This window comes from Schistocerca serialis, chromosome 2 (genome assembly GCF_023864345.2).
Source record: "Schistocerca serialis cubense isolate TAMUIC-IGC-003099 chromosome 2, iqSchSeri2.2, whole genome shotgun sequence".
In the NCBI taxonomy this organism is placed as follows: Eukaryota; Metazoa; Arthropoda; class Insecta; order Orthoptera; family Acrididae; genus Schistocerca; species Schistocerca serialis.
The window spans coordinates 247,554,760-247,581,848 of record NC_064639.1 but is presented as its reverse complement, the minus strand read 5'-3'; the positions used below and the strand labels follow the sequence as shown (position 1 = coordinate 247,581,848).

Sequence of the window (27,089 nt, the reverse complement as noted above, 5' to 3'; positions counted from 1 at the left end):
AGGGACGAATGGAGACGTGTCGTCTTCAGCGATGAGAGTCGCTTCTGCCTTGGTGCCAATGATGGTCGTATGCGTGTTTGGCGCCGTGCAGGTGAGCGCCACAATCAGGACTGCATACGACCGAGGCACACAGGGCCAACACCCGGCATCATGGTGTGGGGAGCGATCTCCTACACAGGCCGTACACCACTGGTGATCGTCGAGGGGACACTGAATAGTGCACGGTACATCCAAACCGTCATCGAACCCATCGTTCTACCGTTCCTAGACCGGCAAGGGAACTTGCTGTTCCAACAGGACAATGCACGTCCACATGTATCCCGTGCCACCCAACGTGCTCTAGAAGGTGTAAGTCAACTACCCTGGCCAGCAAGATCTCCGGATCTGTCCCCCATTGAGCATGTTTGGGACTGGATGAAGCGTCGTCTCACGCGGTCTGCGCGTCCAGCACGAACGCTGGTCCAACTGAGGCGCCAGGTGGAAATGGCATGGCAAGCCGTTCCACAGGACTACATCCAGCATCTCTACAATCGTCTCCATGGGAGAATAGCAGCCTGCATTGCTGCGAAAGGTGGATATACACTGTACTAGTGCCGACATTGTGCATGCTCTGTTGCCTGTGTCTATGTGCCTGTGGTTCTGTCAGTGTGATCATGTGATGTATCTGACCCCAGGAATGTGTCCATAAAGTTTACCCTTCCTGGGACAATGAATTCACGGTGTTCTTATTTCAATTTCCAGGAGTGTATATATATGGTGTCTCTACTTTCGGAGTTGTGGGAAGAAGACATCATTTTGATCTAGCAGCCAATGTTTGTAATTCCTTTGTGTCTTCAACTTGATGATGGCGTGGTTGAAGTGGAATTCATTTCACAGGCTTCTCACAGGGTTCCGAGCTAATTTAATCGCCGCGAAATAGTTCTGACAGAGACACGTGAGCCGGTGGTGGTTTTAGGGTCAGCAACGATTTGCCTATCGGCTCTAGGGCTACGTATCGATCTTATTGTGGTGTGGTGACCCGTCTACGACCACCGGCATGGTTTAGCTTAGCATTTTCACCTTCAGCAGCCTTTTTTAATCTCTGGATGATACATTTGGAAACATCCATTACTGTGGCCACAGGAGTGACACTGTGACTGGCTTCGAAACGTCCAGCTGCTCATCCATGGTCGTAAGCACTCAAATAATGCATTGCAGACAAGTTGTCATGTCACACGGAATGTCGCACTAATCGAATGCACAACAACCCTCGTCAAATACCGTACTGCATGAACTGCCGAAAGCCTACAGAAAATTCGTGACTAGGCTTCGCTGCTGTTAAGACGTCCCGCCCCCTCTACCTTTCCTTTTACTATCATGGGTCGGTGTTGCATAGCAGTTGTCGATTGTTCCATAAAGATTGGGAATTTTTCCTTAGTAAATGTCAGTTGTGTCTTGGCAACTGTCAACCAGAGTAGAGAAGGCCGTCTAAAGCTCGGTGCGGCGTGGGATCCAGCGATGGCGAGGTTGAAGGGGAGCGCATCGAATGTGGAGTCAATATGCGCACACATATGGCGATGCTGCGAGCACCAGTGACATCACATTCGGCAGATGGAGTGTATAAGAATGTACCAGCTGCCTCAGCAGTCTAAAATGGTTAAAAAAATGGCTCTGAGCACTATGGGACTTAACATCTGAGGTCATCAGTCCAATAGAACTTAGAACTACCTAAACCTAACTAACCTAAGGACATCACACACATCCATGCCCGAGGCAGGATTCGAACCTGCGACCGTAGCGGTCGCACGGTTCCAGACTGAAGCGCCTAGAACCGCTCGGTCACACCGGCCGTCTCTAAAATGGTGCAAATGGCTCTAAGCACTGTGGGACTTAACATCTGAGGTCATCAGTCCCATAGACTTAGAACTACTTAAATCTAACTAACCTAAGAACTTCACAAACACTCATGCCTGAGGCAGGATTCGAACCTGCGACCGTAGCGGCAGCGATGTTCCGGACTGAAGCGCCTAGAACCGCTCGGCCACTGCGGCCGGTCCTCAGCAGTCATTTCACATGACGATGGTCAAGGAGTATTTGGCATTGCAACCACTTGACGTGGCTGGAAGCCCGAGGTTTTATTCAATGTAACTGTTGTGAAACTCTGCATTCTTACATTTCTTTGCACTGTTAGAAAAAAACATACATGACACTACGATACACATATCTGAGATTGATATACGATATAAAGTACATTCACACCTGCCAATATGAACGATGAATCCATCGTCGACGCCTCTGCGTAGCATGTCCTGCACCGCCTCTCTTGTGCAGATGCATAGGCCCAGCACGTTCACTTCCAGGGTACGTCTCCAGGCTTCCGTATCGGATGCTGCACATAAAAACCACTCTAGAGTTTCTCCCGAAACTGTACCGTGTATTATTCTGCAAAGGGCTAGACAACTTACGTCACAAAGCTACAGCTTGATTTAATCATTCAGACTCTTAAACATTGTGACGTGGTTAACGTAAATAAAAATATAAATAACAACGTAAGAGGTACTAGAGCATGCGTTTCCAGTGCACAGTGAAAAAAATAGGTAATTAAGAAATTCTCAGTTCCAAGGAAAACTGGAACAAACTACCAAATTTGGGTGAGAGGCGTACAAGGCAACAAATGGAAGTTTTAAAAGTTGGAAGTGGCATCAGATAAGAACGTGACGAAAAAGATGTGTTTCACCTAAATGGAAAAAATATTGTAATTGAAAAATAGCGTTAGTATTTATGTACACAGATGCATGAAATAATCGCTGTTATTGTGGTCTCAAGTATCAATACTACCCAATGGGAGTCACGGTTGGCAACGAAACTGCAGGTTTCCAACTGACGCTGATAGCGGTCACACAAGATCTGGTGGAGCCAGTGGTGTGTGCCTGCTGAGCCATGCCTGCAGTGGCTCTGGACTATGGGCGCCCTCTGCCACCACAATATACGATGGCTGGCAACAACTACTCATCCCACTCGCGCTTGAGGTCACTTCGCTACGCAGACACTGCCTAGTCACTGCTCAGACATCTTCGCTGGTGCTTTAGTTCAGAGAGCCTCTTTCTTCTTGACATTGAGAACTGAACTGTGTATACTGCTGTACTGTTTGTAATGAGTCTTCGACCCTTTTAAAAATGCAAGTTAGGTGGATCTCCTGTTGACTGTGGTAACTTATTCGCTAATCACTTCTGCTCCTGTACAGCTTTCCTAAGAAAACTTGCCGCACCTCTCTGTAACCCACCTCTCCTTACCACTGTTTACGCAAGAGTTCCGTTGTTTAAAACCATTCTAGCATTCGATTGAAGAGATATAGGAGAACCACGACGCACGCAGCGAATTCTCGTCCACAGAAAGGTAGTGTCTTCACGTCAAAAAATAAAAAAAAACTAGGACCAGTATCAAATGAACTATTACTTAGACTGTAAAACTTATTTCGGTAAGATTTCTTGTTGCTGAAATGAAAAAGAAAAAAAATACAAAGGAGAGGAATAAATAATGATACCACAAAGGGAACGATTAAAATTGGGAAATATACAGAAAAAGGTCAAACAATAGTAGAACCTGGGTAACTATGATTACGCAGGATGAGCGAATCAAAGACGACATGGAAGAAAACCCGATAAAAGGCTGGCCGTTGTGGCCGAGCGGTTGTAGGCACTTCAGTCTGGAACCGCGCGACCGCTACGTTCGCAGGTTCGAATCCTGCTTCGGGCATGGATGTGTGTGATGTCCTTAGGTTAGTTAGTTTAAGTAGTTCTAAGTTCTAGCGGACTGATGACCTCCGCAGTTAACTCCCATAGTGCTCAGAGCCATTTAAACCATTTTGAACCCGATAAAAGCGGGAAAAGTTGCTTGAGCTTGAAGATTCTTTAACAAAATAAATAAATTATAAAAAAGTTTTATAGCAATATTGGTGTAGAACTGAAAAAATTCTGGAAGCTGGAGATTCATTGTATGTAACTGTGTTCAGTGAAAAATCAGAAAAGAAGAAATTAGAGAACCTACAGACTAAACCGACATAACGCCTAGCTGAAGTCCAGGCTCCCTCACATATAACTCGTAGTATATATCAGAGCTGTATTTCCAATGTTTTGACGTACTGTTTTACGGAATGTCTAGACTGCCACTACAAAGAAACTAAGTCAATAAAGCATTGAGGATTTTGAAACAGGTCGCTCTCAGTAACAATTATTGTTCTAACGTAGCCAACAAATTGGATATGTAAATGAAACAGAGCTATTATGCTACATCTTCAATGACATCTATGAACTGAAGTTTAATAACTTTAAAACTGTGCTGTATATTAACAAATGGTTTTGAAACATGTGATAACTCATAAAGCTATTTTTTCTCTCGCACGGGTTACGTAAAACTGATCTTGGAAACCTGATAAAATGTGGACGCCACAGGAGAAAGCTCAGCCTGTGGGCTGGTTCGTTCAGACGCCGCGACTCCCTGAGCTCACACCATTAGACCCCTTCCTGTGGAGTTTTGTAAAGGATCTGCTACACCGAACCGAGGTTAGAGGCCTACAGGACTTGAAGGCATGCATTCGCAATGCATTTTAACATGTCAGTGAGGAGATCCTGAACCGTACGTGGAAAGAAATGGAATTACGACTGGACATTATCTGTGCAACCAAGGGTGCACATACTGATGTGTATGAATGAGGAAACAAAACTTTATGAGTTATCTTATCACATGTTGAAAACCATTTGTCAATATCTAGTATATTTTTTAAGGTATTAAAGTCTTAAGCTGTAAAGATAATTTATGGACATTCTGTGCAACATGTGATGAATATTACAAATATTCACGTTCAGATATGTATGAACTGAAGTGTGAGAGTTGTAACGTGGTTTAAATCGGCCAAACAGACACAAAATTTATCACGGGATACAAGAAACAAATGTAAAAACATAGCAATGAGACTGCATAGGGTGAATACATGGTCGCCACTGATCATACTGTGACTGGTATTTAATCTGCTTTGACTGTTTTACACCAAAGACAAGTAGGCATCTGCCTCAACATGCTGGAAAGAATTCACATCTATGTTGACCTCAAAAATAATCATGAGGACTCCTTGAATGAGAAGTGTGAATTTCGTCAGAGTGCCTATTTCAATTAGTTTAAAAACTTACTATAACAGAGAACACTGCGGCGATATCACAGTATAGTTCCTATCATAAGCTTCTGTCAACATTCTATGAGCTCCCAGAGTGAGATTTTCACTCTGCAGCGGAGTGTGCGCTGATATGAAACTTCCTGGCAGATTAAAACTGTGTGCCCGACCGAGACTCGAACTCGGGACCTTTGCCTTTCGCGGGCAAGTACTCTACCAACTGAGCTACCGAAGCACGACTCACGGACGGTACTCACAGCTTTACTTCTGCCAGTACCTCGTCTCCTACCTTCCAAACTTTACAGAAGCTCTCCTGCGAACCTTGCAGAACTAGCACTCCTGAAAGAAAGGATATTGCGGAGACATGGCTTAGCCACAGCCTGGGGGATGTTTCCTGGGGGATGTCTCCACAATATCCTTTCTTTCAGGAGTGCTAGTTCTGTAAGGTTCGCAGGAGAGCTTCTGTAAAGTTTGGAAGGTAGGAGACGAGGTACTGGCAGAAGTAAAGCTGTGAGTAGCGGGCGTGAGTCGTGCTTCGGTAGCTCAGTTGGTAGAGCACTTGCCCGCGAAAGGCAAAGGTCCCGAGTTCGAGTCTCGGTCGGGCACACAGTTTTAATCTGCCAGGAAGTTTCATTCTATGAGCTGTTTGCTAGTGGCTACAACATAAACACACACCAGTGTCATCAACACGAGCCGGTGATCTCCGGTACATTGTAATGAGCTGATGGTATCCAACTATTTTATTGTTCTGTAACACTCCCCGTTCTGGTGCTGCTGTTGCGTCCACCGCACTCTACATGCTCATGGACTGCTGACGTCACATTGGGACAGTAACGTGCTCATCGTTTTTCTTTCATATATACTTCATCTATTTTATACTTTAGGCATATCTTACACTACTGCAACTTCTTTTCGCGGGACAGTTTACTTTTCATATAGTTTAATGATGCTTCATCATTATCTTTCAAACTTGACCATAGCATGTCATTTTCCTGTGTCTTTTTACTAAACGAGAATTATATGTCACTGGCAAATGTACTGACCTTACTTTTGACTGCACGTTATGTAATTTCGTTATTCTAAGAACGATAGTATAAAGCAGTTGATCTTATATTCACCGAAAAAAATTACCTAGTATCAAGCTAAACACAGAAACCTACAATGCACAAAATTTTATCACAGATAATGTCGCCACGAACTGGGCTCATCTTTAACTAGCAAAATTGCGCCAGATAAAGTTAAATTAAACTGTTGTGGTCAGTGCACCACCTACTGACACTACAAGAGAACTGCTGCAGTCAGAAGAAATAGGGAATAAATAATAAAAATATTGTTGTTGACATACAAAAACGGCAAGTAAATCTCTGACTATGATAAACCTACACGACTGGCTGAAATAATTTTTTCGACCAGTAAGGTTAGGGCAACGAAATCATCGGCAATGCAAGTAATTAGTGGGCGTAATACTTTCTCCGACAAGAATTCTCTGAATACTCATAATTATGTGAAGAAGTTTAAAGCCAGCGTAAGAAAGGGAAATTCATACCATTTCCAGTGAACAAGAAGTACGTGGAATTCCACAGCAGCCAATAATAACTGAATATCTCTTACAAAAACACTCTCCAGGCTTGAATAGCAGTAACTATGCAGTTCTTATTAAAATCTTTGCAAGTCACTGTTCTTAGGAGGCGTGGAATATAAGTACCAAGCGCCCATATGACACGTAAACTGCTATGACAACTACTGGCGTATTGCCGAACCAAAACAGTACGTATGTGTAGGTCAATTATTGGTGATAACTCTTCCAACAATAAGCATGAACTTTCGTCCATTCAGAAAACAGCCTAAATCCGTGGTCGTAGATCTGTAATATGAGGATTGGAACTTTAATAGTGGCAACTATTTATTTAAAGCTCGTACAAAATACGAGGGTCACTCCAAAAGAAATGCACACTATTTTTTTAAACTCCATATTTTATTCTACATGTCTGAAAGTTTTACAGTGTGTAGATACATCCTTTAGGAACAATATTTTCATTTCTCCACATAATTTCCATCCCTCTCAACTGCCTTACGTCAACTTGGAACCAGAGCCTATATGCCCACACGGTAAAATTCTGGACCAACCTGTTGGAGCCACTGTTTGTCAGTGTGCACAAGGGAGTCATCATCTTCAAACCTTGTTCCACAAAGAAAGTCTTTCAGTTTCCCAAAGAGATGATAGTCACATGGAGCTGGGTCAGGACTGTAAGGCAGGTTTTTCAGTGTTGTCCATCTGAGTTCTTGTTTCTTTGTGAGCCACTGTGAACACCCTGGGAACCCACCTGCCACAAACCTTTTTAAATGCCAACTCTTTCAGTATTCTGCAAACACTTCCTTCCCTTCTCCTATCTCAATGTAGCCTGACAATTCGTTCACTGTGATGCCTCTGTCAGCAGTCACCAATTCGTTAACTCTCTGTACATTGTCTGGAGTGTGTGCAGTATGAGGTCTGCCCCCTTTCATCACTTAACCTGCTTGCCCATCGACTAACTGTATTGCGATCGACAGCAGCATCTCCATACACCTTTTTCAACCTCTTGTGGATGTTTCCCACTGTCTCGTCTTCACAGCACAGGAATTCTATGATAGCACGTTGCTTCTGACGAACGTCAAGTGTAGCAGCCATCTTGAAGACATGCTGTGACGGCGCCACTCACGGGAACAGGTTGAACTAAATTTGAAAACAAGCGGGAAGGATGTATCTACACACTGTAAAACTTTCACACATGCAGAATGAAAACTGCATTTTTACAAAAATAGTGTGCATTTATTTTGGAGTGACCCTCGTAGATACGTGTTTCAAAGTTTTACTGACCTTCAATGTAGTCACCAGCATTGCGTATAACCCGTTGCCAGCTATGTGGGTGGATACTCTTAGCAGTGTCAGTTGTGTTGACAGTTCGAGCGGCGCGGTCTATTGTCCGACTAATTTGTAGCAGTTCTGAGTGAATGCCGTGAGGCGTTTCCTTCAGTTTAGAAATCGAGTTGCACTCACGAGGGCTTAAGTCAAATCAGTAACAGCTTGCACTGTACGTGCTTGAGCATTGTCCTGCAAAACGATGGTCAGGTCCTGCAGGAAGTGTCATCACTTCTTCTCTATGCTCTTCATTTTTGGAACACAACCTACGACCAGCTTAGAGACGGAAGTGATGACACTTTCTGCAGGACCTGACCATCATTTCGCAGGACAATGCTCAAGCACGTACAGTGGAACCTATTACTGGTGTGTTTGACTGATGGGGCTGCTGAGTGCCATACCACCTACTGCATTCCCCTGACTTAATCCCTCGTAAGTTCAACTCGATTTCTAAACTAAAGGACGTCATTCGCTTCAGAACTGCTACAAATTCGTCGGGCAGTGGTCCATGCCGCTCGAACTGTCAACACAACTGGCACTGCTAATAGTATCCTACGACTTCCACATCGCTGACAACGGGTTATACACAATGCTGGTGACTGCTTTGAAGGTCAGTAAAACTTTGAAACACATATCTACTTTGTACGAGCTGTAAATAAATAGTTACCACTATTAAAGTTCAACCCTCGTATATACGTATGCATCAGCAGCGGCTTGCGACCAAAAATGAAGGTGGTGCACCTTACACACAAAGAAATACATTTAAAAAGGAGACTGAATTAGCTCACTGCTCAAGTTTTTGTAGAGCATGATATAAAAAGATAGCTCACTCATGTCTCTGCAGCACATAGTCGTAATAACACCGAAACGTATACACAGATTAAAGTATTACTTTGCAGAATAAATGTAATTAAGATGAACTGCAAAAAGTAGTACGGCTGTCTTACTGATTTTTTTCCAGCAGGACCGATGGTAACGCTGTTCGATTGTACCTCTGCATTTCGATGTAGTGGTGGTCACATGTACGGGAATTCCATTATTATTTTCTTCATGTTTACAAAGTTTTTAGTCACTCTTTGACGGAAGTCAGGAATCCCTAAAATGAGGTCTCGTTCAGTAGAGAGCATTGCGAGAGCTGATAGTCTTTCTTGGTCCATAGTACCCTGTACGAAGGTTCCGATGCTTTTCAGTGATGACAAACAACGTTCTGCTTCTGATGTGGTCACTGGAGTCGTAATTATCGCATTCGGGAGTTTCACGAATTCGTTCAATGTATCACTAAGATTGTAATCTGTTACGTAATCCAGCAAGCGCAAAGCTTCATTCACACTTTTGAACTCCTCTCTTCCATAAATAACAGAGAGTTCTGTTCGAAGTTTCTTTGCTTCAAAAAAAGAATAGCATTCAATTGTAGCTCTGAAAGAAGTTTGTGGAAAAATGGAAGAATAAGTGGTGGATTTCTATGATAGAATAAGAGAGGCTGCAACTAGATGCCCAGTGAATGTAATTATTTCTTTCGCCTCGTAACATATCACATACTTCTTCTGCCTCTTCTGTAGGCTGCACATCACTCCTCCATCTTCAGTTCCTCCTCTTTTGTGATACTCACGGAAATTTGTTGAGGTTTCAGTCAATCCTCTAATTTTTGTAATTTCACGCTCGAAAGCTGTCAGCTCATGTCGTGCGTAAGTTGAGTTAATATTCCTTTTTTCAGTTGGTTATACAAAATATCCACATAGATCATAATTTTATGAAAAAACGAGAGCCAGAAAATGAATCTATCATCCATTAGAATCGTTACTAAACCACAAGCTGTAGGGTGGTTTCGTTACACAATGTTTCCCCGTTGCTCATACTACTCGTGCACTTGATAATATCTTTCCTATATTCGAAAACAGTATTGACAGTCCTTGACTGGAAATTCTATCGATTAGGCACTGAACATGGCAGTTGTTTTCGTACTATTTCGTCGAGAATTGCTGTTTGTTGTGGAGATGTTGAAAAGCATCTGCAAAGTCACTAAGGTTTAGTGAAAAATATTCGCACATTTTTATTAAACGAACCGACTTTAAGCGTAATGAGATGTAGCTGGTGTGCATAGCAATGAATTTATGAAGTACTGGAAAATTTTTCCTTAGCGGTAGCCTACGCCCCACTTGATGAGCCACTCATGACTGCTGCACCATCATATATTTGTGCTATCAGTTTGTGTGGACAATTCTCCAAATGGTGATTCATCTGTTCTGTGACACACATTGCCAAAGACTAGGTATTATACTTTTCTGGTGGTATGAGGTCCCAAAATCTTTCAACTGGTCTTCCACTAACGATGAACCTACTTACTATAACTAAGCTTTCAGATAGCAAGGAAATTACTTAATTCTAGCAGCAGGAAAAGGCAATTTGATTTGCAAAAATGGTTCAAATGGCTCTGAGCACTATGGGACTTAACATCTGTGGTCATCAGTCCCCTAGAACTTAGAACTACTTAAACCTAACTAACCTAAGGACATCACACACATCCATGCCCGAGGCAGGATTCGAACCTGCGACCGTAGCAGTCGCGCGGTTCCGGACTGAGCGCCTAGAACCGCTAAACCACCGCGGCCGGTTTTGATTTGCAAAACAAATACTTAATTCTTTATTTCACGTATCCACTTATTACTTGAGCCTCAAAATTCACTACAGCACATACCGAAATAATGAACCCAGTGCACAGTAAATGTTTACTTCGTTTGCAGCTACTCTTGAACAGGTAAGGAAGTGCCAGAATCCTGCTTTTTTCGAAGATCTGACATTGCGCTTGTCTTTGGGAGAATTCGGATCTTGTCTCTGCGGCTCAAAGGTTGTCTACACACATAAGGCCCGTACACGAAAACAAAGTTGCCAAGCATCGCCTCCGCACCCCACATCTCCCCTGAGACGCCAAAGACCGCACTTGAAGGTGCACTGTATTCCCAACTCGCCATTGGCACATTTCCGTTCCCATCGGCTGCGTTTAGCACAGGCAGAAAGAGCCGGGGCATTTCAGAAGAGGTTAATGGTGTGTAACTTCTCCACTACTATAGATAGATCAAAAAGCAAACGATGACTTGATGATTAATTAATAACCCTTAATTAGTGGTGGATGAAGTTGAGAAAGTACAAAGGGAACACTCCTAGAACATGCACCTTTGCTTAAAAACTCGAGTCTACCAGAATCAAAGCCAGAACCCCACACAGCGAGCAATGATGCTACCATAGAGACATACTGCTTGTCGAAAGTAAATCAATCTTATTTTAGCGTATTAAATATGGTCGGAAAACTTAGAACTTTATTATTTCAAGAATTTTTGAGGACTGCTTTGAAATGCTTTGGGAGAGGTATATTTGTGACAAGAACTTTACGTACTATAAATACAAAAAATTACAAAAATCTGATTGTGGTGTGATCCTCTTGTTAGAGTAAAACAGGCAATGTGGTTACATGTGAACGCACAATTTAATTCTACTCCCGATAAGTCTGATTCAGAAATTAATAAACTTTCTACGTAGGATAAGGTAGACAATGCCCAGAGTCTGTCTCTGCACATAGAAACGGGCCACCATCTCGAGGAAACCAGGCGTGAGCCACAGTCAAATTTAACTGTAGTTAACTCCGTTGTTTAACTTTGATAGAAGGCAGTGCACCAGAATTTTGCATTGAACCGGATCAAATGACGAATGTACTACGACTAACTTTCAATCAAGGTTGTTGAAGTCAAATTGACTGCACCATGTACTGCATCATGTGAAGTGCCCATATGTGTCAGCTGCTGAAGGACGAATTCTGTGTGTTGTAAAGTGCATCTTAAAACTATACCTCGTCATGTGTGAATATCTTCTTGGACTTTTTGTTTTTGACGAAACATTTTTAAATGTTTCTAGTCACAATTTGTTCCCACATTTCGTTAATTAAAATCAACGAAGACTTCTTTCCATGTTTTTTCATTGTTAGCCATACTTACCAGATCAGTCTTTTGTTTCCTTCAATTATTTCTTTATATTACCCCAAGACGGTTTACAGTAATAAATATTTTTTCTGCAAGGTTAAAGTTAGAAGATATCTCTTTCTTCTGCATATTTTCTTCTATGTTTACAACACGGAACTGTCAATAATAAATAATGTATATCTATTACGTATGATCAAAGCAATGCTCGAAATGTGGCAATCGTGTCATCATGTTTTTAACAGGGTTCTCAAATGTGTACCGTACTGATTTAGATCAGCAATGACCCTCATTCATTTTGTCCAATTTCACTGTTACACAAGATAGTGAGTTTGTGAAGTAGGAACGTCTTCTGAATTACTTCAAAACTGATCTACAGCCAGTGAAGTTTATAGAACTGGCTGTTAGTGAATAATTGCTTATTAAACGTCAGTCACTGTTCTTCCACCAGTGCTTCTTACCCGTTATTTAGGTATCACATATCACTTGAATCTATGATTGCTCTGTGTAGCTTCTTTTTTAAGGGTAATTAGCTTGCTTCTTACTATGTAGATGTAACAGATTCCTGTTTCTACTTCACAGATTTTGAAATACCTCTGTTTTTATTTTCCTCTTGCAGATTCGATGTTGTCTGCAAAATTCGAAACCAGTTACGTTCTGATAAATTAAAACATGACAACAATTGTGATTTCTCCAACTCATTTAGTATGATACTAACACCACGATACATTTTTCTTGGACCAACTGGCGCTAAAAGGTACTGAAGATTTGTCTCGAGTACCGTAAGAATGGTGACTGGAAATGAAACGAGCATCAACTTACAGGTTAAGTAACCGTCGTGATAGACTCCAGCATTGTTGACGAGGACGTCGACCCCACCGAGGTTGTCGCTGATCCACTTGAAGGCGGACGTAATGCTCTCCTCTTTCGTCACGTCTCCTTCGACTGCGTATAGTTTGCCAGGAGCATCCTTCAATTCCAGTGCCTGGTTTGAAATAAAAAGAATGTTTGCCATACTCTCTGCATTCAGCCATCTCGATGGCCATTTTTCTGGAACTAATTTGTGATTACATGTGTTATAGCACAGTATTCGGCCCGCTACACTACTTTGATATATTCTGAAGTATTTTTCTTCTCACTGTGGATCATGAGATGAAAAATGTTTCAAATAGAAACTCTTTTATGTTAGTTACGTATCTTGCAAAAGGAAAATTATCTAATAACAAGAAAATGAACATGTGTTACCAATTGTCTACACTTAGAAAGTTACACTAATTTACATATGTATTTTTCAGTATTCATTCTGGTCAGTAAATACGTTTCGGTCTGACAATGACTTTCCAGTTTATGTTTGTTTTGCATGTACTGTGTTGAGGTCAAAACACAATCCAGCAGACAAATCTGTGGGCTTCCCTTTTGGTTACTAAAGACGTTAACCTTTATAAAGTGATTAATAATTTCATTAAGAATACAGGAAAAAGTCTGTAGATTTTAATAGCACTCATATTTTCATTTATCTATATTGCTTATGTACATGAGTTTTGGTTGCGCTGTTTACTTTTACTGCAATGGTTTCATTTCTCATATTGTACTTTAGCTTTCCTAACAGCCCAGCTCGTAAAGTTCTCTGAATGAACGCTTTAAGAAGGAGAGATCGGAAACCAACCACACATAGCAAAATATGTTCTCAGGATTTTCGGGAAGAGGTCGTCAGTCCATATTAAGGAAGACACTGGATTATGAAAGCAGCGCTCTCAAATCACATATTTCTCTCCCTGCTTATTCGAAAATTATAACAAAACGAAAGTTGCATTAACGAGGTCGAATGTGTCGTATTACTGGATCATATATGCATTTAAGACCAGACAAGCGTCTAAAATGTCTACCTGACATTGTGTTATTTACGAAAGTAGTATAACATTTACTACTTAAAACAACTGTTGCATGTACACGACTCAAATTAAGAACAAGAAGCAATCGTTAACAGTAGTCTGCTAATAATTTGGGACATCTAACATGGCGGCACAAGCTTCAAAGAAATGTACAACGTAAGCCTCTAGCGCCAACTTCCCTTGTTAGACCTCCACGGTTTTCGATAGCTGAATGGAATACAAGCTCTGGAGGCCAAATAAAACAAAAACAAACAAACAACACTCTGCAAAAACAATCATTCTTAACTGCCAGTGATGAGACAAACAGCAGTATGACTTCCTCTGTGTCCTTGGAGAATTTTGTTTTATGAGCACTAACCCGTGCTCCAAGGCATATTGCTCTCCCTGATGTTTCGTCTCCCAGGTATCGAGACATCGTCAACGACTCAGATAGCAGTTTCACACTTACATAAGTTCAGAAAGCTGAATTATTTATACCTATCCATGCAATGGTTGTTTAGCGACGTTATCAGACCGCTGCCTAAGATAGCGGAGTCGCGCCAATGTATGTTATGGAGTTTGTAGAGGGGAGGGGGGGAGGGGGACAGTTTGCGCTCTTCGCTTTATTTAGCGCTAAAGCCTACAACTGGTCTAATTCCAATCCTTTTCTGTCAAAGCTGTTTTTATGATTTTGCAGAGTAATGATAGAATCCGGATAATATCATAGTTTCGTATAAACGAATTTTGCGGGTCCCTTGAGACTGTGCATGATCTGCTGCTACCGATTTATCTGTGCTACCCAAACGACAATTGCTCTTGTGTTCCTTAAGTCGGGCAAGCGGAGGCTGTAGGTCCTTTCTGGTGTTTAGATATTTGCACACATTTCTTGTTGGTTAAACACTGTGTCAATACTGTGTCTCCTCAGTACTCTGCCGATCCTATCAGTGACAGCTATTACGAATGGAAGGAAAACTTTCTCTTTAGTTAGTTGGTTCTTTTTCATTAGAAGCTCCAGATCTTTTATGATGTGTGGCCCCATTTATCCCACTGTCAGAGTAGCCGTTTCTTCTAGAAGTAGCTCAAATGATCGAGCCCATCCTCCAAGTACTGTGGTTCACTGATTCTTTTGGTCCGGTCCCCCAATGTTTTGATCCTCCTCTTTTCTGCTTGAGATGGTGAATGGCATTTTTGTGAAGGTATCTATCCAAGTGAGTGGGATTTCAGGGAAGTTTGTGTCCTGTAGTTCTGTCGGCTTTTCTTTGTACCTTTACATCTACAGCTGCTATTGAAAAAGAAAGAAGGAAAGTTTACACCCTTTCGTAAAAAGAGTCACTTATCGCATCGGCAGTGTGCTAAGAACACAAGGTATTGACACAGATCTGCTGCCAATACATTATCAAGTTATATGCGTGACAAGATCGGTATTCATTTCCTCAATGTACGACAAAGGAAAAGTTGTCTATTTGATTCTTTCCGCACTCTTGGTTCAGTCAGGCACCACCCTCGAACGGGTTCCCTGTGGACACTGATCGGTCGTTTCATTACTGCCATTCAGGACGTCCTGGGGCCATTCGAATCACGCCGGGGGTTAGCGACGCTTCTAAAGCAAGGTGTCGACAAACGCAAAAAAAAAGGTCAGAGCTCAGAACTTCATGTGAGATGTAAGGCGGGTTGTGCATCAAATTTTACCACAATTCTGCCCGACGCCTTTGCGCACGTGTCGCACGTAGCACAGTTAATCACCCCCCGCCCCCCCCCCCCCAATTGTACCCTCTTTTCTTGATGCCTCTGTGACAAAGGTCAGAAAAATGAAGCCCAGCGTTAAAATCAGGTGGTTTTCTTATGGATGGCTGTGGAAAACATTTAAGTCACACCGCCGTTCAGGGCCTATACGAAAAGGCCTCAGGAGGTGTCATAAAGGGTGTGAATGAAACCACCCCTTCCCTTGAACGTTCAGTTTCATACATTTCGTTGTCGAAAACGACAATTTGAAATGCGATGTGCAACATGACGGTGTCCTTGACGATCTTTGACGGTACTGACATTCCCCGGACGATTCAAACATTCTCTATGAACATCACTGAAATGCAGACGCATTGAACGTGATATCAGTCCTTTTTAGTGTAGCGTAATAGCAATTTTTCTCTGGTATACAGGATGGAATCACTAGGGAACTATACCCGAAGCAGAATACGTGTTTATGCTTTCTCATGCTCCCTTTAACACTCCTTCCTGTGCCGCTGCAAGGGGAGTGCAACATTGACACGTACGTAAATAAAATGGCAAAGGGTCTCTCTAGCACCCAGAGACCGATAACACCCTCAGGCCACCCGCATGTTTTTCTCTGAGCACTTTAAAAATGAGACATCCATTTACCAATTCCTAGGCGACAGCAGGACAGGCAACACTTTTGAAGCCCCTCAGATTTCACACGTGGCCCATACGCCATAGACGCACGGAGTCGCCATTAACGACATGTTTATAGCTATCCGCCTCCAGCACTGTTTAAGAGTACACTTCCTCTGCGAGCTTCTGTAATTGAATATAGACCCATTTAAGTGGTTTATCTAATGATTAACATCAGTTAGTATCATAACGACTTGCACCCTAAATATTAACTCTTACACCGTATACCATATAAGCTTACATACCATATAAGCTTATACCATATAAGCTCGTGAATAACTTAGGAACTAGCTGTCACTACTCTCACTAATCGATTTTAGTTGAATTTTGTTCCGTTATTTATTAAACTGGAAATGTTCTTTAAATAAAGATCTGTTTGTATCTTGTGTTAGTTTTAGTACTGGTAGCGATGCGTAATTATGGAAATTACAATAACTATGTGGATGACTAGTTCACATTAGCACCATTAGATATACATAATGGTGTATGTAAAATAGCGGTTTTAATATACCCATAATCCACTTTTATCTGCAGTTGTTCAATTTAACAGAAACCCTGTTTCATGTTTCTAGGTACGTGTATACCCAATGTGCTCTATTAACACAATAGGAATGGTAATTACATTCATATCAATGGCCATCTACATGAAGTAGTTCATATTACTACCACTCTGATTGCCAATAATTTTTAGTGCTTTAACATCACTCATCATCGTAGTCACTTCCATTGTATATCGATAAAAAATGTATTTCCTTAAAACTATCATTCTTGTGATAATATAAATAACCAACTACATATATATAGTGCAGTACTGCAATATCACGCATGTGTAGAGAGCACCATAGTAACATACAAGATGCACTTAGGCAAGCAGTAAGATAACTGCAAACAGCAGCCTCAGCCTGAGTAGAATTTGAACTATTGACATGCATAATTCTAAAACGACTATGCCAAATAATGGATGAAATGTATTAACTCTATTTGCTGGTATGTACCATCCCCTCGAAATTTATACCATTGTACTTTAGCATTAATATCTATGCGATTGTATTCTAATTGGATCCTATATTACATCCAGCACTAAAGACGGTCACCTAGTGACTGAAATCTAGATTTGCTACAATAAACACCAACTGTGGCTGATTGCTGTACCTTGTTTCGCCAATTGCAACCTCTATGTTGACAGGTGAAAAGACAGCTCACCAGTTTCAACGGATTTAAATGTCTTTTTCAGAATGGCAAGAAACCTATTTTTACTATTTTCAATTGATGTCTATATATTTAGAAACAGTCCTAGATATCTTGAAAGGCAGGAACTTCAATATTTTTAACATGGCTGCACTTCAGCAACGATCAAAGAATAGCACGTGAATCTGTAAGTCAGTGTAAGTTGGTTAAAAGCATGCTAATACATGTCGATTGTATTATGAAGAAATATCTGAATGAACAGGTTATGAATTTCGACTTTTCTGTACTTTTTGAATTTTTGCAATTGACAGTAACATCTGATTTACCGTGTTATTTATTGAGCCATGGCGCTTGATAATTGTTGCAGAAAGCTTCTTTTTAAATAAATATTGTGAAGGATAACACACATAATCAACCCAGCCCTTCCATTCACATGTCACTCTGCTACACAACGGTAGCAGAGTGTGATTACTTCAGGTTATGTGGGTTATTATCAGTTAGTAATCAAATTGTATCTAGATAATTTTGAAATACACATACGATTGAAATTAGGTTATTTCAGGATGTGTGACAAGAGGTTATCTGGAGTGACTGACTTGAGAAAGGAAGAAGTAGAATACAAGCTTAGAATTAGGAACTTTGAGCCCTTGGAACTGTAACCAACCCGGTACAAATGTTGGAAAATATTGCACCGCCCTATTTTCATACCATCAGTGCGTCTCAATGAGAAGAGTGAGAACCATTAAGTGAAATAAAGTCTGTTGTTCAGTTCTTTTGTAGGCAAATAATTCATTTGAGGACCTAAATAACCCATTTTGTGAATAGCTTGCATTATTTTCAGAGCACCAAAGGGAGGAATCAAGTGAGTCAACAAGTAGACAGGTTACAAGAACAAACTTCTGTTCTCTCTGAATGCAATGATTAAATGTGTGCTCAAAATATAAGAGAGAAATCAGAAGCAAAGTGCTCAGAAACTGTTGCAAAATGTGAGACCACCTCCTCCTTCCTAGTCCCACTTAACTGATAATAATACTTCTCCTTTTTGACGATGACTTGATGACTAATTAATAACCCTTAATTAGTGATGGATGAAACTGAGAAAGTACAACAGCCTAAGATCCAACAACCTTTGTAAACGAGAGGTAGGAAATCAGAATAATGAAATCATGCCACTAGAGTCTAATAACAACTTGCATTCTGAAATGAGTCATTCTGGGACGACAGTCCCTACACTGACACTAACGTTAAACATTACTCGTGCTCTCGGCCGGATACAGCACCTTTGTCTTAACAACAGGGCAAGTCTGAACGACAACTGTTGCATTGAGCACCCAAAACGAGGAAACTCGCATCTGTTTGTCGTAACCAGAGAGGTTCTGGCAAATGTTGTTAACAGCTGACAGAGGCTTTATTTGTTCTCCTAACGAAACAGGTACAGCAACGCTAACCCTGCAAAGAGAAACTGAGTATTGCAGTCAGATTGATCGGGGAGTTGTTGATGGGCAGCATACGTGTGTTTGTTAAGCTATAAAATCGTTTACTTGGCTTGCTACAAGAGGCTAGTAGCATAGTTGCAGCACCTGTCGTGGTTCTTGGTTGATTTACAGATGCAAGCTGAAAACTGTGGCTTGAAAGGCATCAGTTCTATTAAGCTGCAATGCTCTAAATGTACAGGTCATTTAATACCCAATGTTACCACAGCAAGGGTGACACAGTATAGTCTCTCAATAAATTCCGTCAGTTTTTGTGCAACATATCGGTACCATTCCTTGGTGCGCCAAACTCAGGGTTTACAGGATGGTCAACTGGTAAATTGAACTTGTTACGGAAATTCATGGTTAAGTTGTAGAACCAGAGATTCTCTTGGAAGTTGCTGGATGCTGGATGTGTTTACTAATGAATCAGAGGTTACTAAATTTGGTGAGTAGAAGACTGAGCTGAGCTGAACTGAGCTGCTCAGACAATAACGATACCACCTTTACCTACAAGCATGAAATAAATCTAGTTGGTCATTGATGAAATATTTCGGGACAGAACTGTTAGACCTTCCTGCTCTCCATATTCTCAACTCATACTTTTGGTTTCAAAGGAAATGGAGAAATTCGGCCTGTCAAAGAGACACTAAAAATAAGATAAGTTTAGGATCCATTGGTTTTGCAAGGCTAAATACTTCACCACTCTGGATCTCAACCAGGCCTATTAACAGATTCCCTTGTCTGAAGATTCCAAGGTAATTACACCATTTGTTACCAACTGGGATCTGCATAAATTTAATTGGGTTTCGTCTGAGCTCTCAACCGAAAAGGTGGTCTTATCCTATTTGTCAGCATTTTTCTCAGATTTCAAATTTAAGTTCTCTCACTCTCTAGATGACTTGGTTAGCTTCATCGAAAATTTCTCTGAGCATTTTCGGCGTGTTGAGCAGGTCTTGCACCGGAAGGGCTCAGAGTTTAGCTTTATAAGGTAAATAATAAATGAAAAGTGCTCGTTTGCTTTAGTTCTGCAACATTAATTTTATTGTGTTAACCGATTTTCAACTTACAAGGCCATCTTCAGACATTTATTGACTATTGTGACCAAAGAAACTACAATGCTTGTAAACGACACTGGAAAAGAAGTTACTCATCTAGAATGAAGTACAAATGCACAGTAAAATCGATTGTTGCTATTGTTGTTGTATTCTTCAGTCCTGAGACTGGTTTGATGCAGCTCTCCATGCTACTCTATGCTGTGCAAGCTTCTTCATCTCCCAGTACCAACCGCAACCTACATGCTTCTGAATTTGCTTAGTGTATACATCTCTTGGTCTCCCTCTACGATTTTTACCCGCCAAGCTGAACTCCAATACTAAATTGGTGATCCCTTGATGCCTCAGAACATGTCCTACCAACCGATCCCTTCTTCTAGTCAAGTTGTGCCACAAACTACCCTTCTCCCGAATTCTATTCAATTCCTCCTCATTAGTCATGTGATCAACCCATCTAACCTTCAGCACTCTTCAGTAGCACCACATTTCGAAAGCTTCTATTCTCTTCTTGTCCAAACTATTTATCGTCTATGTTTCACTTTCATACATGGCTACACTCCATACACATACTTTCAGAAACGACTTCTTGACACTTAAATCTATACTCGATGTTAACAAATTTCTCTTCTTCAGAAACGGCTTCCTTGCCATTGCCAGTTTACGTTTTATATTCTCTCTACTTCGACCATCGTAAGTTATTTTGCTCCACAAATAGCAAAACTCCTTTACTACTTTAAGTGTCTCATTTCCTAATCTAATTCCCTCAACATCACCCGACTTAATTCGACTACATTCCATGATCCTCGTTTTGCTTTTGTTGATGTTCATCTAATATCCTCCTTTCAAGACACTGTCCATTCCATTCAACTGCTCTTCCAAGTCCTCTGCTGTCTGACAGAATTACAATGTCATTGGCGAACCTCAAAGTTTTTAATTTCTTCTCCATGGATTTTAATACCTACTCCGAATTTTCCTTTTGTTTCCTTTACTGCTTGCTCAATATACAAATTGAATAACCTCGGGGAGAGGCTACAACCCTGTCTCACTCCCTTCCCAACCATTGCTTCCCTTTTATGTCCCTCGACTCTTATAACTGCCATCTGGTTTCTGTACAAATTGTAAATAGCCTTTCGCTCCCTGTATTTTACCCCTGCCACCTTCAGAATTTGAAAGAGAGTATTCAAGTCAGTATTGTCAAAAGCTTCCTCTAAGTCTACAAATGCTAGAATCGTAGGTTTGCCTTTCCTTAATCTATTTTCTAACATAATTCGTAGGGTAAGAATTGCCTCACGTGTTCCAATATTTCTACGGAATCCAAACTGATCTTTCGCGAGGTCGGCTTCTACCAGTTTTTCCATTCGTCTGTAAAGAATCCGCGTTAGTATTTTGCAGCTGTGACTTAATAAACTGATAGTTGAGTGATTTTCACATCTGTTAACACATGATTTTGCGTTTGGAATTATTACATTCTTCTTGAAGACTGAGGCTATTTCGCCTGTCTCATACATCTTGTTCACCAGATGCTAGAGTTGTGTCAGGACTGGCTCTCCCAAGGCTGTCAGTAATACTCAAAAATGGCTCTGAGCACTATGGGACTAAACTTCTGAGGTCATCAGTCCCCTAGAACTTAGAACTACTTAAACCTAACTAACCTAAGGACATCACACACATCCATGCACGAGGCAGGATTCGAACCTGCGACCGTAGCAGTCGCGCGGCTCCGGACTGAACGCCTAGAACCGCTAGACCACCGCGGCCGGCTGTCAGTAATACTAACGGAATGTTGTCTACTCCCGGGGCCTTGTTTCCACCCAGGTCTATCAGTGCTCTGTCAAACTCTTCACGCAGTATCTTATCTCCCATTTCATCTTCATCTACATCCTCTTCCATTCCCATAATATTGTCCTCAAGTACATCGTCCTTGTATAGACCCTCTATTACTCCTTCCACCTTTCTGCTTTCCCTTCTTTGCTTAGAACTGGGTTTCTATCTGAGCTCTTGATATTCATGCAAGTGGTTCGTTTTTCTCCAAAGGTCTCTTTAATTTTCCTGTAGGCAGTATCTATCTTACCCCTAGTGATATACGCCTCTACATCCTTACATTTATCCTCTAGCCATCCCTGCTTAGCCATTTTGCACTTCCTGTCGATTTCATTTTTGAGACGTTTGTATTCCTTTTTGCCTGCTTCATTTACTGTATTTTTATATTTTCTCCTTTCATCAATTAAATTCAATATCTATTCTGTTACCCAAGGGTTTCTACTAGCCCTCGTCTTTTTACATACTTGACCCTCTGCTGCCTTCACTACTTCGTCCCTCAAAGTTACCCATTCTTCTTCTACTGTATTTCTTTCCCCTCATTCCTGTCGATTGTTCCCTTATGCTCTCCCTGAAACTCTGTACAACCTCTGGTTTAGTCAGTTTATCCGGGTCACATCTCCTTAAATTCCCACCTTCTTGCAGTTTCTTCAGTTTTAATCTACAGTTCATAACCCATAGATTGCGGTCAGAGTCCACGTCTGCCCCAGGAAACGTCTTACAGTTTAAAACGTGGTTCCTAAATCTCTGTCTTACCATTATATAATCTATCTCCAGGGTTCTTCCTTGTATACAACCTTCTTTCATGATTCTTGGACCGAGCGAGGTGGCGCAGTGGTTAGACACTGGACTCGCATTCGGGAGGACGACGGTTCAATCCCGCGTCCGGCCATCCTGATTTAGGTTTTCCGTGATTTCCCTAAATCGCTCCAGGCATATGCCGGGATGGTTCCTTTCAAAGGCCACGGCCGACTTCCTTCCCTGTCCTTCCCTAATCCGATGAGACCGATGACCTCGCTGTCTGGTCTCCTTCCCCAACACAACCAACCAACCAAACATGATTCTTGAACCAAGTGTTAGCTATGATTAAGTTATGCTCTGTGCAAAATTCAACCAGGTGGTTTCCTGTTACATTTCTTACCCCCAATCCATATTCACCTACTACGTTTCCTTCTCTCCCTTTTCCTACTATCGAATTCCAGTCACCCATGACTATTAAATTTTCGTCTCCCTTCACTTACTGAATAATTTCTTTTATCTCATCATACATTTCATCAATTTCTTCGTCATCTGCACTGCTAGTTGGCGTATAAACTTGTACTACTGTAGCAGGCGTGGGCTTCGTGTTTATCTTGGCCACAATAATGCGTTCACTATGCTGTTTGTAGTAGCTTACCCGCACTCCTATTTTTTTATTCATTATTAAACCTACTCCTGCATTACCCCTATTTGATTTTGTATTTATAACCCTGTATTCACCTGACCAAAAGTCTTGTTCCTCCTGCCACCGAACTTCACTAATTCCCACTATATCTAAGTTTAACCTAACCATTTCCCTTTTTAAATACTCTAACCTACCTGCTCGATTAAGGGATCTGACTTTCCACGCTCCGATCCGTAGAACGCCAGTTTTCTTTCTTCTGATAACAACGTCCTCTTGAGTATTCCCCTCCCTGAGATCCGAATAGCGGACTATTTTACCTCCGAAATATTTTATTTTACCATAGAGGACGCCATAATCATTTAACCATAGAGTAAAGCTGCATGCCCTCGGGAAAAATTACGGCTGTAGTTTCCCCTTGCTTTCAGCCGTTCGCAGTACCAGCACAGCAAGGCCGTTTTGGTTAGTGTTACAAGCCCAGATCAGTCAATCATCCAGACTGTTGCCCCTGCAACTACTGAAAAGGCTACTGCCCCTCTTCGGGAACCACACGTTTGTCTGGCCTCTCAACAGATACCCCTCCATTGTGGTTGCACCGACGATACGGCTATCTGTATCGCTGAGGCACGCAAGCCTCCCCACCAACGGCAAGGCCTATGGTTCATGGGGGGGAAAACCGATTAACACAATTAAATTAATACTGTAGAACAAAATCAAACTAGCGCTTTTCATTTTTTATAATGTTGTTCTACCAAGAACCGACGGAAGATTCAGTTTATACTTTAAGGTAAAATTTACTCAGTTGCAAACGTCATTTTGGGATATATAGTTTCTCCCAAACGTATTAGTGTTGATCAGAGCGGCACTAAGGCTATTTAGATCTGTCCACCACCTAAGAATTCCAAAGCCATGCGAAGGTTCATTGGACTGATTACTATTCTTTTTCAGAAGTTAATGCCCAGCTTTGTACAAACTGTAGGTCCGTTGAATGAATTAAGAAACAAAGTAAGGAAATTTGTATATAGTCCTTCCCAGCTAGCCACTATCTGAGGGCCTTAATACCGTTTTAACAACAGCACCCCTACTGGTAACTCCCCACTTTTTAAAGGAATTTGTAGCTCGAATCGGCTCCTCTATGTAGGGTGTAGCAGCTGTTACTTTACAGAAACACCCATGAGAGACACCTGGTAGGGTATCTCTCTCATGCACTGTCAATGTAAGAAGCAGTTTACGGACTGAAAGCTTTGGCGGTGCTTTCCACCCTTCAGAAGTTTCGTATATATTTGGAACATCGCCCATTTACTCTTGAAACGGATAAACAGACCCTCAATTGGGTGTTGAGAAGACCGAGGTGAATAGAGTACATTGCCAGACAAGCAATCAAGATCTCCACCTGATAATGTTATTGGTGACAGTCTTAGATGTACATTTGGGGATGATGATAGCGAACAAAGTGGTGAGTAGACATCTAAAAGAAATCATCAGCAGCAACCTAAATACATTATTGCAATACTCACACATCTTCCTGTGTCGTTTAAAGATACTGCTGTAAATGAAGACTCTAATATCAAATTAAGGGGAATTAAAGGGAACCCAAGACTGGAGAAAAAGTTAAGCCCTTGTCCAGTGAGAGGGAGTATTTGGAATAATGCAGTTTCGACCTCATAATTAGTATCCATTGTATGCAAATATTACTATGAGTCAACAGTAGGTAGTTATTTATTTAAAACCCATCTGAATGTGTGGGAGACTTTATCTGAGATGGAATTGGTAAGGAGATCAAGGAGTTGATCCAGGCTTGTGACGTCTGTGCAATTAGTAATCCAACAACGAGTACCAGAAGGGAGTATTAGCTTCAGAAGTTGTGTTATCACACTTTGGGAGACTGCAGGTAGGTTTTAGAGGCCAGCTTTCACGGTCTCGAGACGGAAATACGATCATACCTGTGTGTCTAGATGCCTTTGCCCGCTTTTGTTGGTTGTTTCCGACGGGTAGTGCTACCATGCAAGGGCCCATTCGTTGTCTGCAGTCCTTGTTTGGTACCTTTGGTCACCGTCAGTACATAGACTCTGACGATGTCATAGCACATGATGTGGTGTCACCGCCAGACACCACACTTGCTAGGTGGTAGCTTAAATCGGCCGCGGTCCATTTAGTACATGTCGGACCCGCGTGTCGCCACTGTGTAATCGCAGACCTAGCGCCACCACCAAGGCAGGTCTCGTGATACGAGAGAGCACTCGCCCCAGTTGTACGAGAACCTAGCTACCGCCCAGTTGTACGAGAACCTAGCTACCGACCAGATGTACGAAGCCTTTCTCTCTCATTAGCCGAGAGACAGAATAGCCTTCAGCTAAGTTAATGGCTACGAACTAGCAAGGCGCCATTAGCCTTACAGTGATCGTAATTAAAGTCTCCTGTGTATCGTCAAGATCGATGTACCACAATGATATTAAAGATAAGTATTAATCCTGCTCAGTACTTTTCTTCCTAACATTAATTACGTATCCTGTTCCAGTACTTCACGCCCGTCTGCGTTAGTCTAGCGTGCATTTTCAGCCATCTCAACTTCACGGTGTCGGCCCAGCTACCGACACAACACATGACACATATCTTGAGATTTCTGTGTTGAAAGTGCTATTGCACATACTGCTACGACACCATATTATCCCTCCTTTTGTGTTCACAGAGCGGATTATGAGCAACTTCCGCTCCGCCCTTGTACCTACCACCACCAAGATCATTGCCTGTGGAACCAGTCCCTTCATCCGTTGGCTTTCGTCTTTACTACCTCAATACAAGAAACCAAAAGCAAACTCCCCCTATCCTTATGGCCGCTATAAGCCAATTCATTGTTACCAAATTTATGGTTGATCGACCAACTTTTCCCTGGAAAATCGATGCAGCGCAGATTCGCGAAAATTGGAAGTGAGCAAGAGGTAATTTAACGTTAAACCACGAAAGAGAAATATGCAAATATAACAGAGTGAGACCGCCGACAAGCTTCAAACTGGGTGACTAGGACTAGGTGAGTAACGGGGAGGCACAAACTAATGAGGAAGTTGCTACCCAGGTTTGCTGGGTCAGTCCAGATTATCAGGTTTCTAACTCCACCTTGCTAGTCAAGCATAGTAAAACCAGGAGAATTTTTTGTCCATTTATCAAGGACCAAGCTTTAGACTATTCAGTCTTATGAGTGAAAGAGTGTGTGTGGTATGAATGTCAATTAATTTTAAAGCTACGAGGGTCACTACAAAAGAAATGCCCAGTATTTTTGTAAAAATACACTTTTCATTCTGCATGTGTGAAAGTTTTACAGTGTGTAGATACATCCTTCCCGCTCGTTTTCAAACTTAGTTCAACCTGTTCCCGTGCGTGACCCCGTCACAGAATGTCTTCAAATTGGCTGCTACACTTGACTTTCGTCAGAAGGAACGTGCTGTCATAGAATTCCTGTGCTGTGGAAACGAGACAGTGGGAAACATCCACAAGAGGTTGAAAAGGTGTATGGAGATGCTGCTGTCGATCGCAGTACAGTTAGTCGGTGGGCAATCAGGTTACGTGATGAAAGCGGGCACGGCAATGTTGAGGATTGTCCTCGCAGCGGCAGGCGTCGTACTGCACACACTCCAGACAATGTACAGGGAGTTAAAGAATTGGTGACTGCTCACAGACACATCACAGTGAACGAATTGTCACGCTACGTTGGGACAGGGAAAGGAAGTGTTTGCAGAATACTGAAAGTGTTGGCGTTAAAAAAGGTTTGTGGCAGGTGGGTTCCCAGGATATTGACAGTGACTCACAAAGAAACAAGAAAAACGGTATGCAGCGATCTTTTGGAACAGTACGAGAATGGTGGAGATGAATTTCTTGGAAGAATTGTGA

General features: G+C 41.7%; 2 protein-coding genes across 4 annotated transcripts in view; one reads left to right on the top strand and one right to left on the bottom strand.

The window, feature by feature from the left end:
- LOC126456997 (dehydrogenase/reductase SDR family member 11-like) overlaps positions 1–27,089 on the top strand; it is a 604,547-nt gene that overhangs the window by 202,895 nt on the left and 374,563 nt on the right. The window lies entirely within an intron of this gene.
- Positions 1–27,089, bottom strand: part of LOC126457000 (farnesol dehydrogenase-like) — a 52,525-nt gene that overhangs the window by 18,201 nt on the left and 7,235 nt on the right. Inside the window, exons 2-3 of the mRNA XM_050092967.1 lie at positions 12,836–12,998; positions 2,239–2,368 (exon numbers count right to left, since the gene is read on the bottom strand). Coding sequence (XP_049948924.1) covers positions 2,239–2,368; positions 12,836–12,998 — 293 coding nt within the window. The remainder of the gene's footprint in view (positions 1–2,238; positions 2,369–12,835; positions 12,999–27,089) is intronic.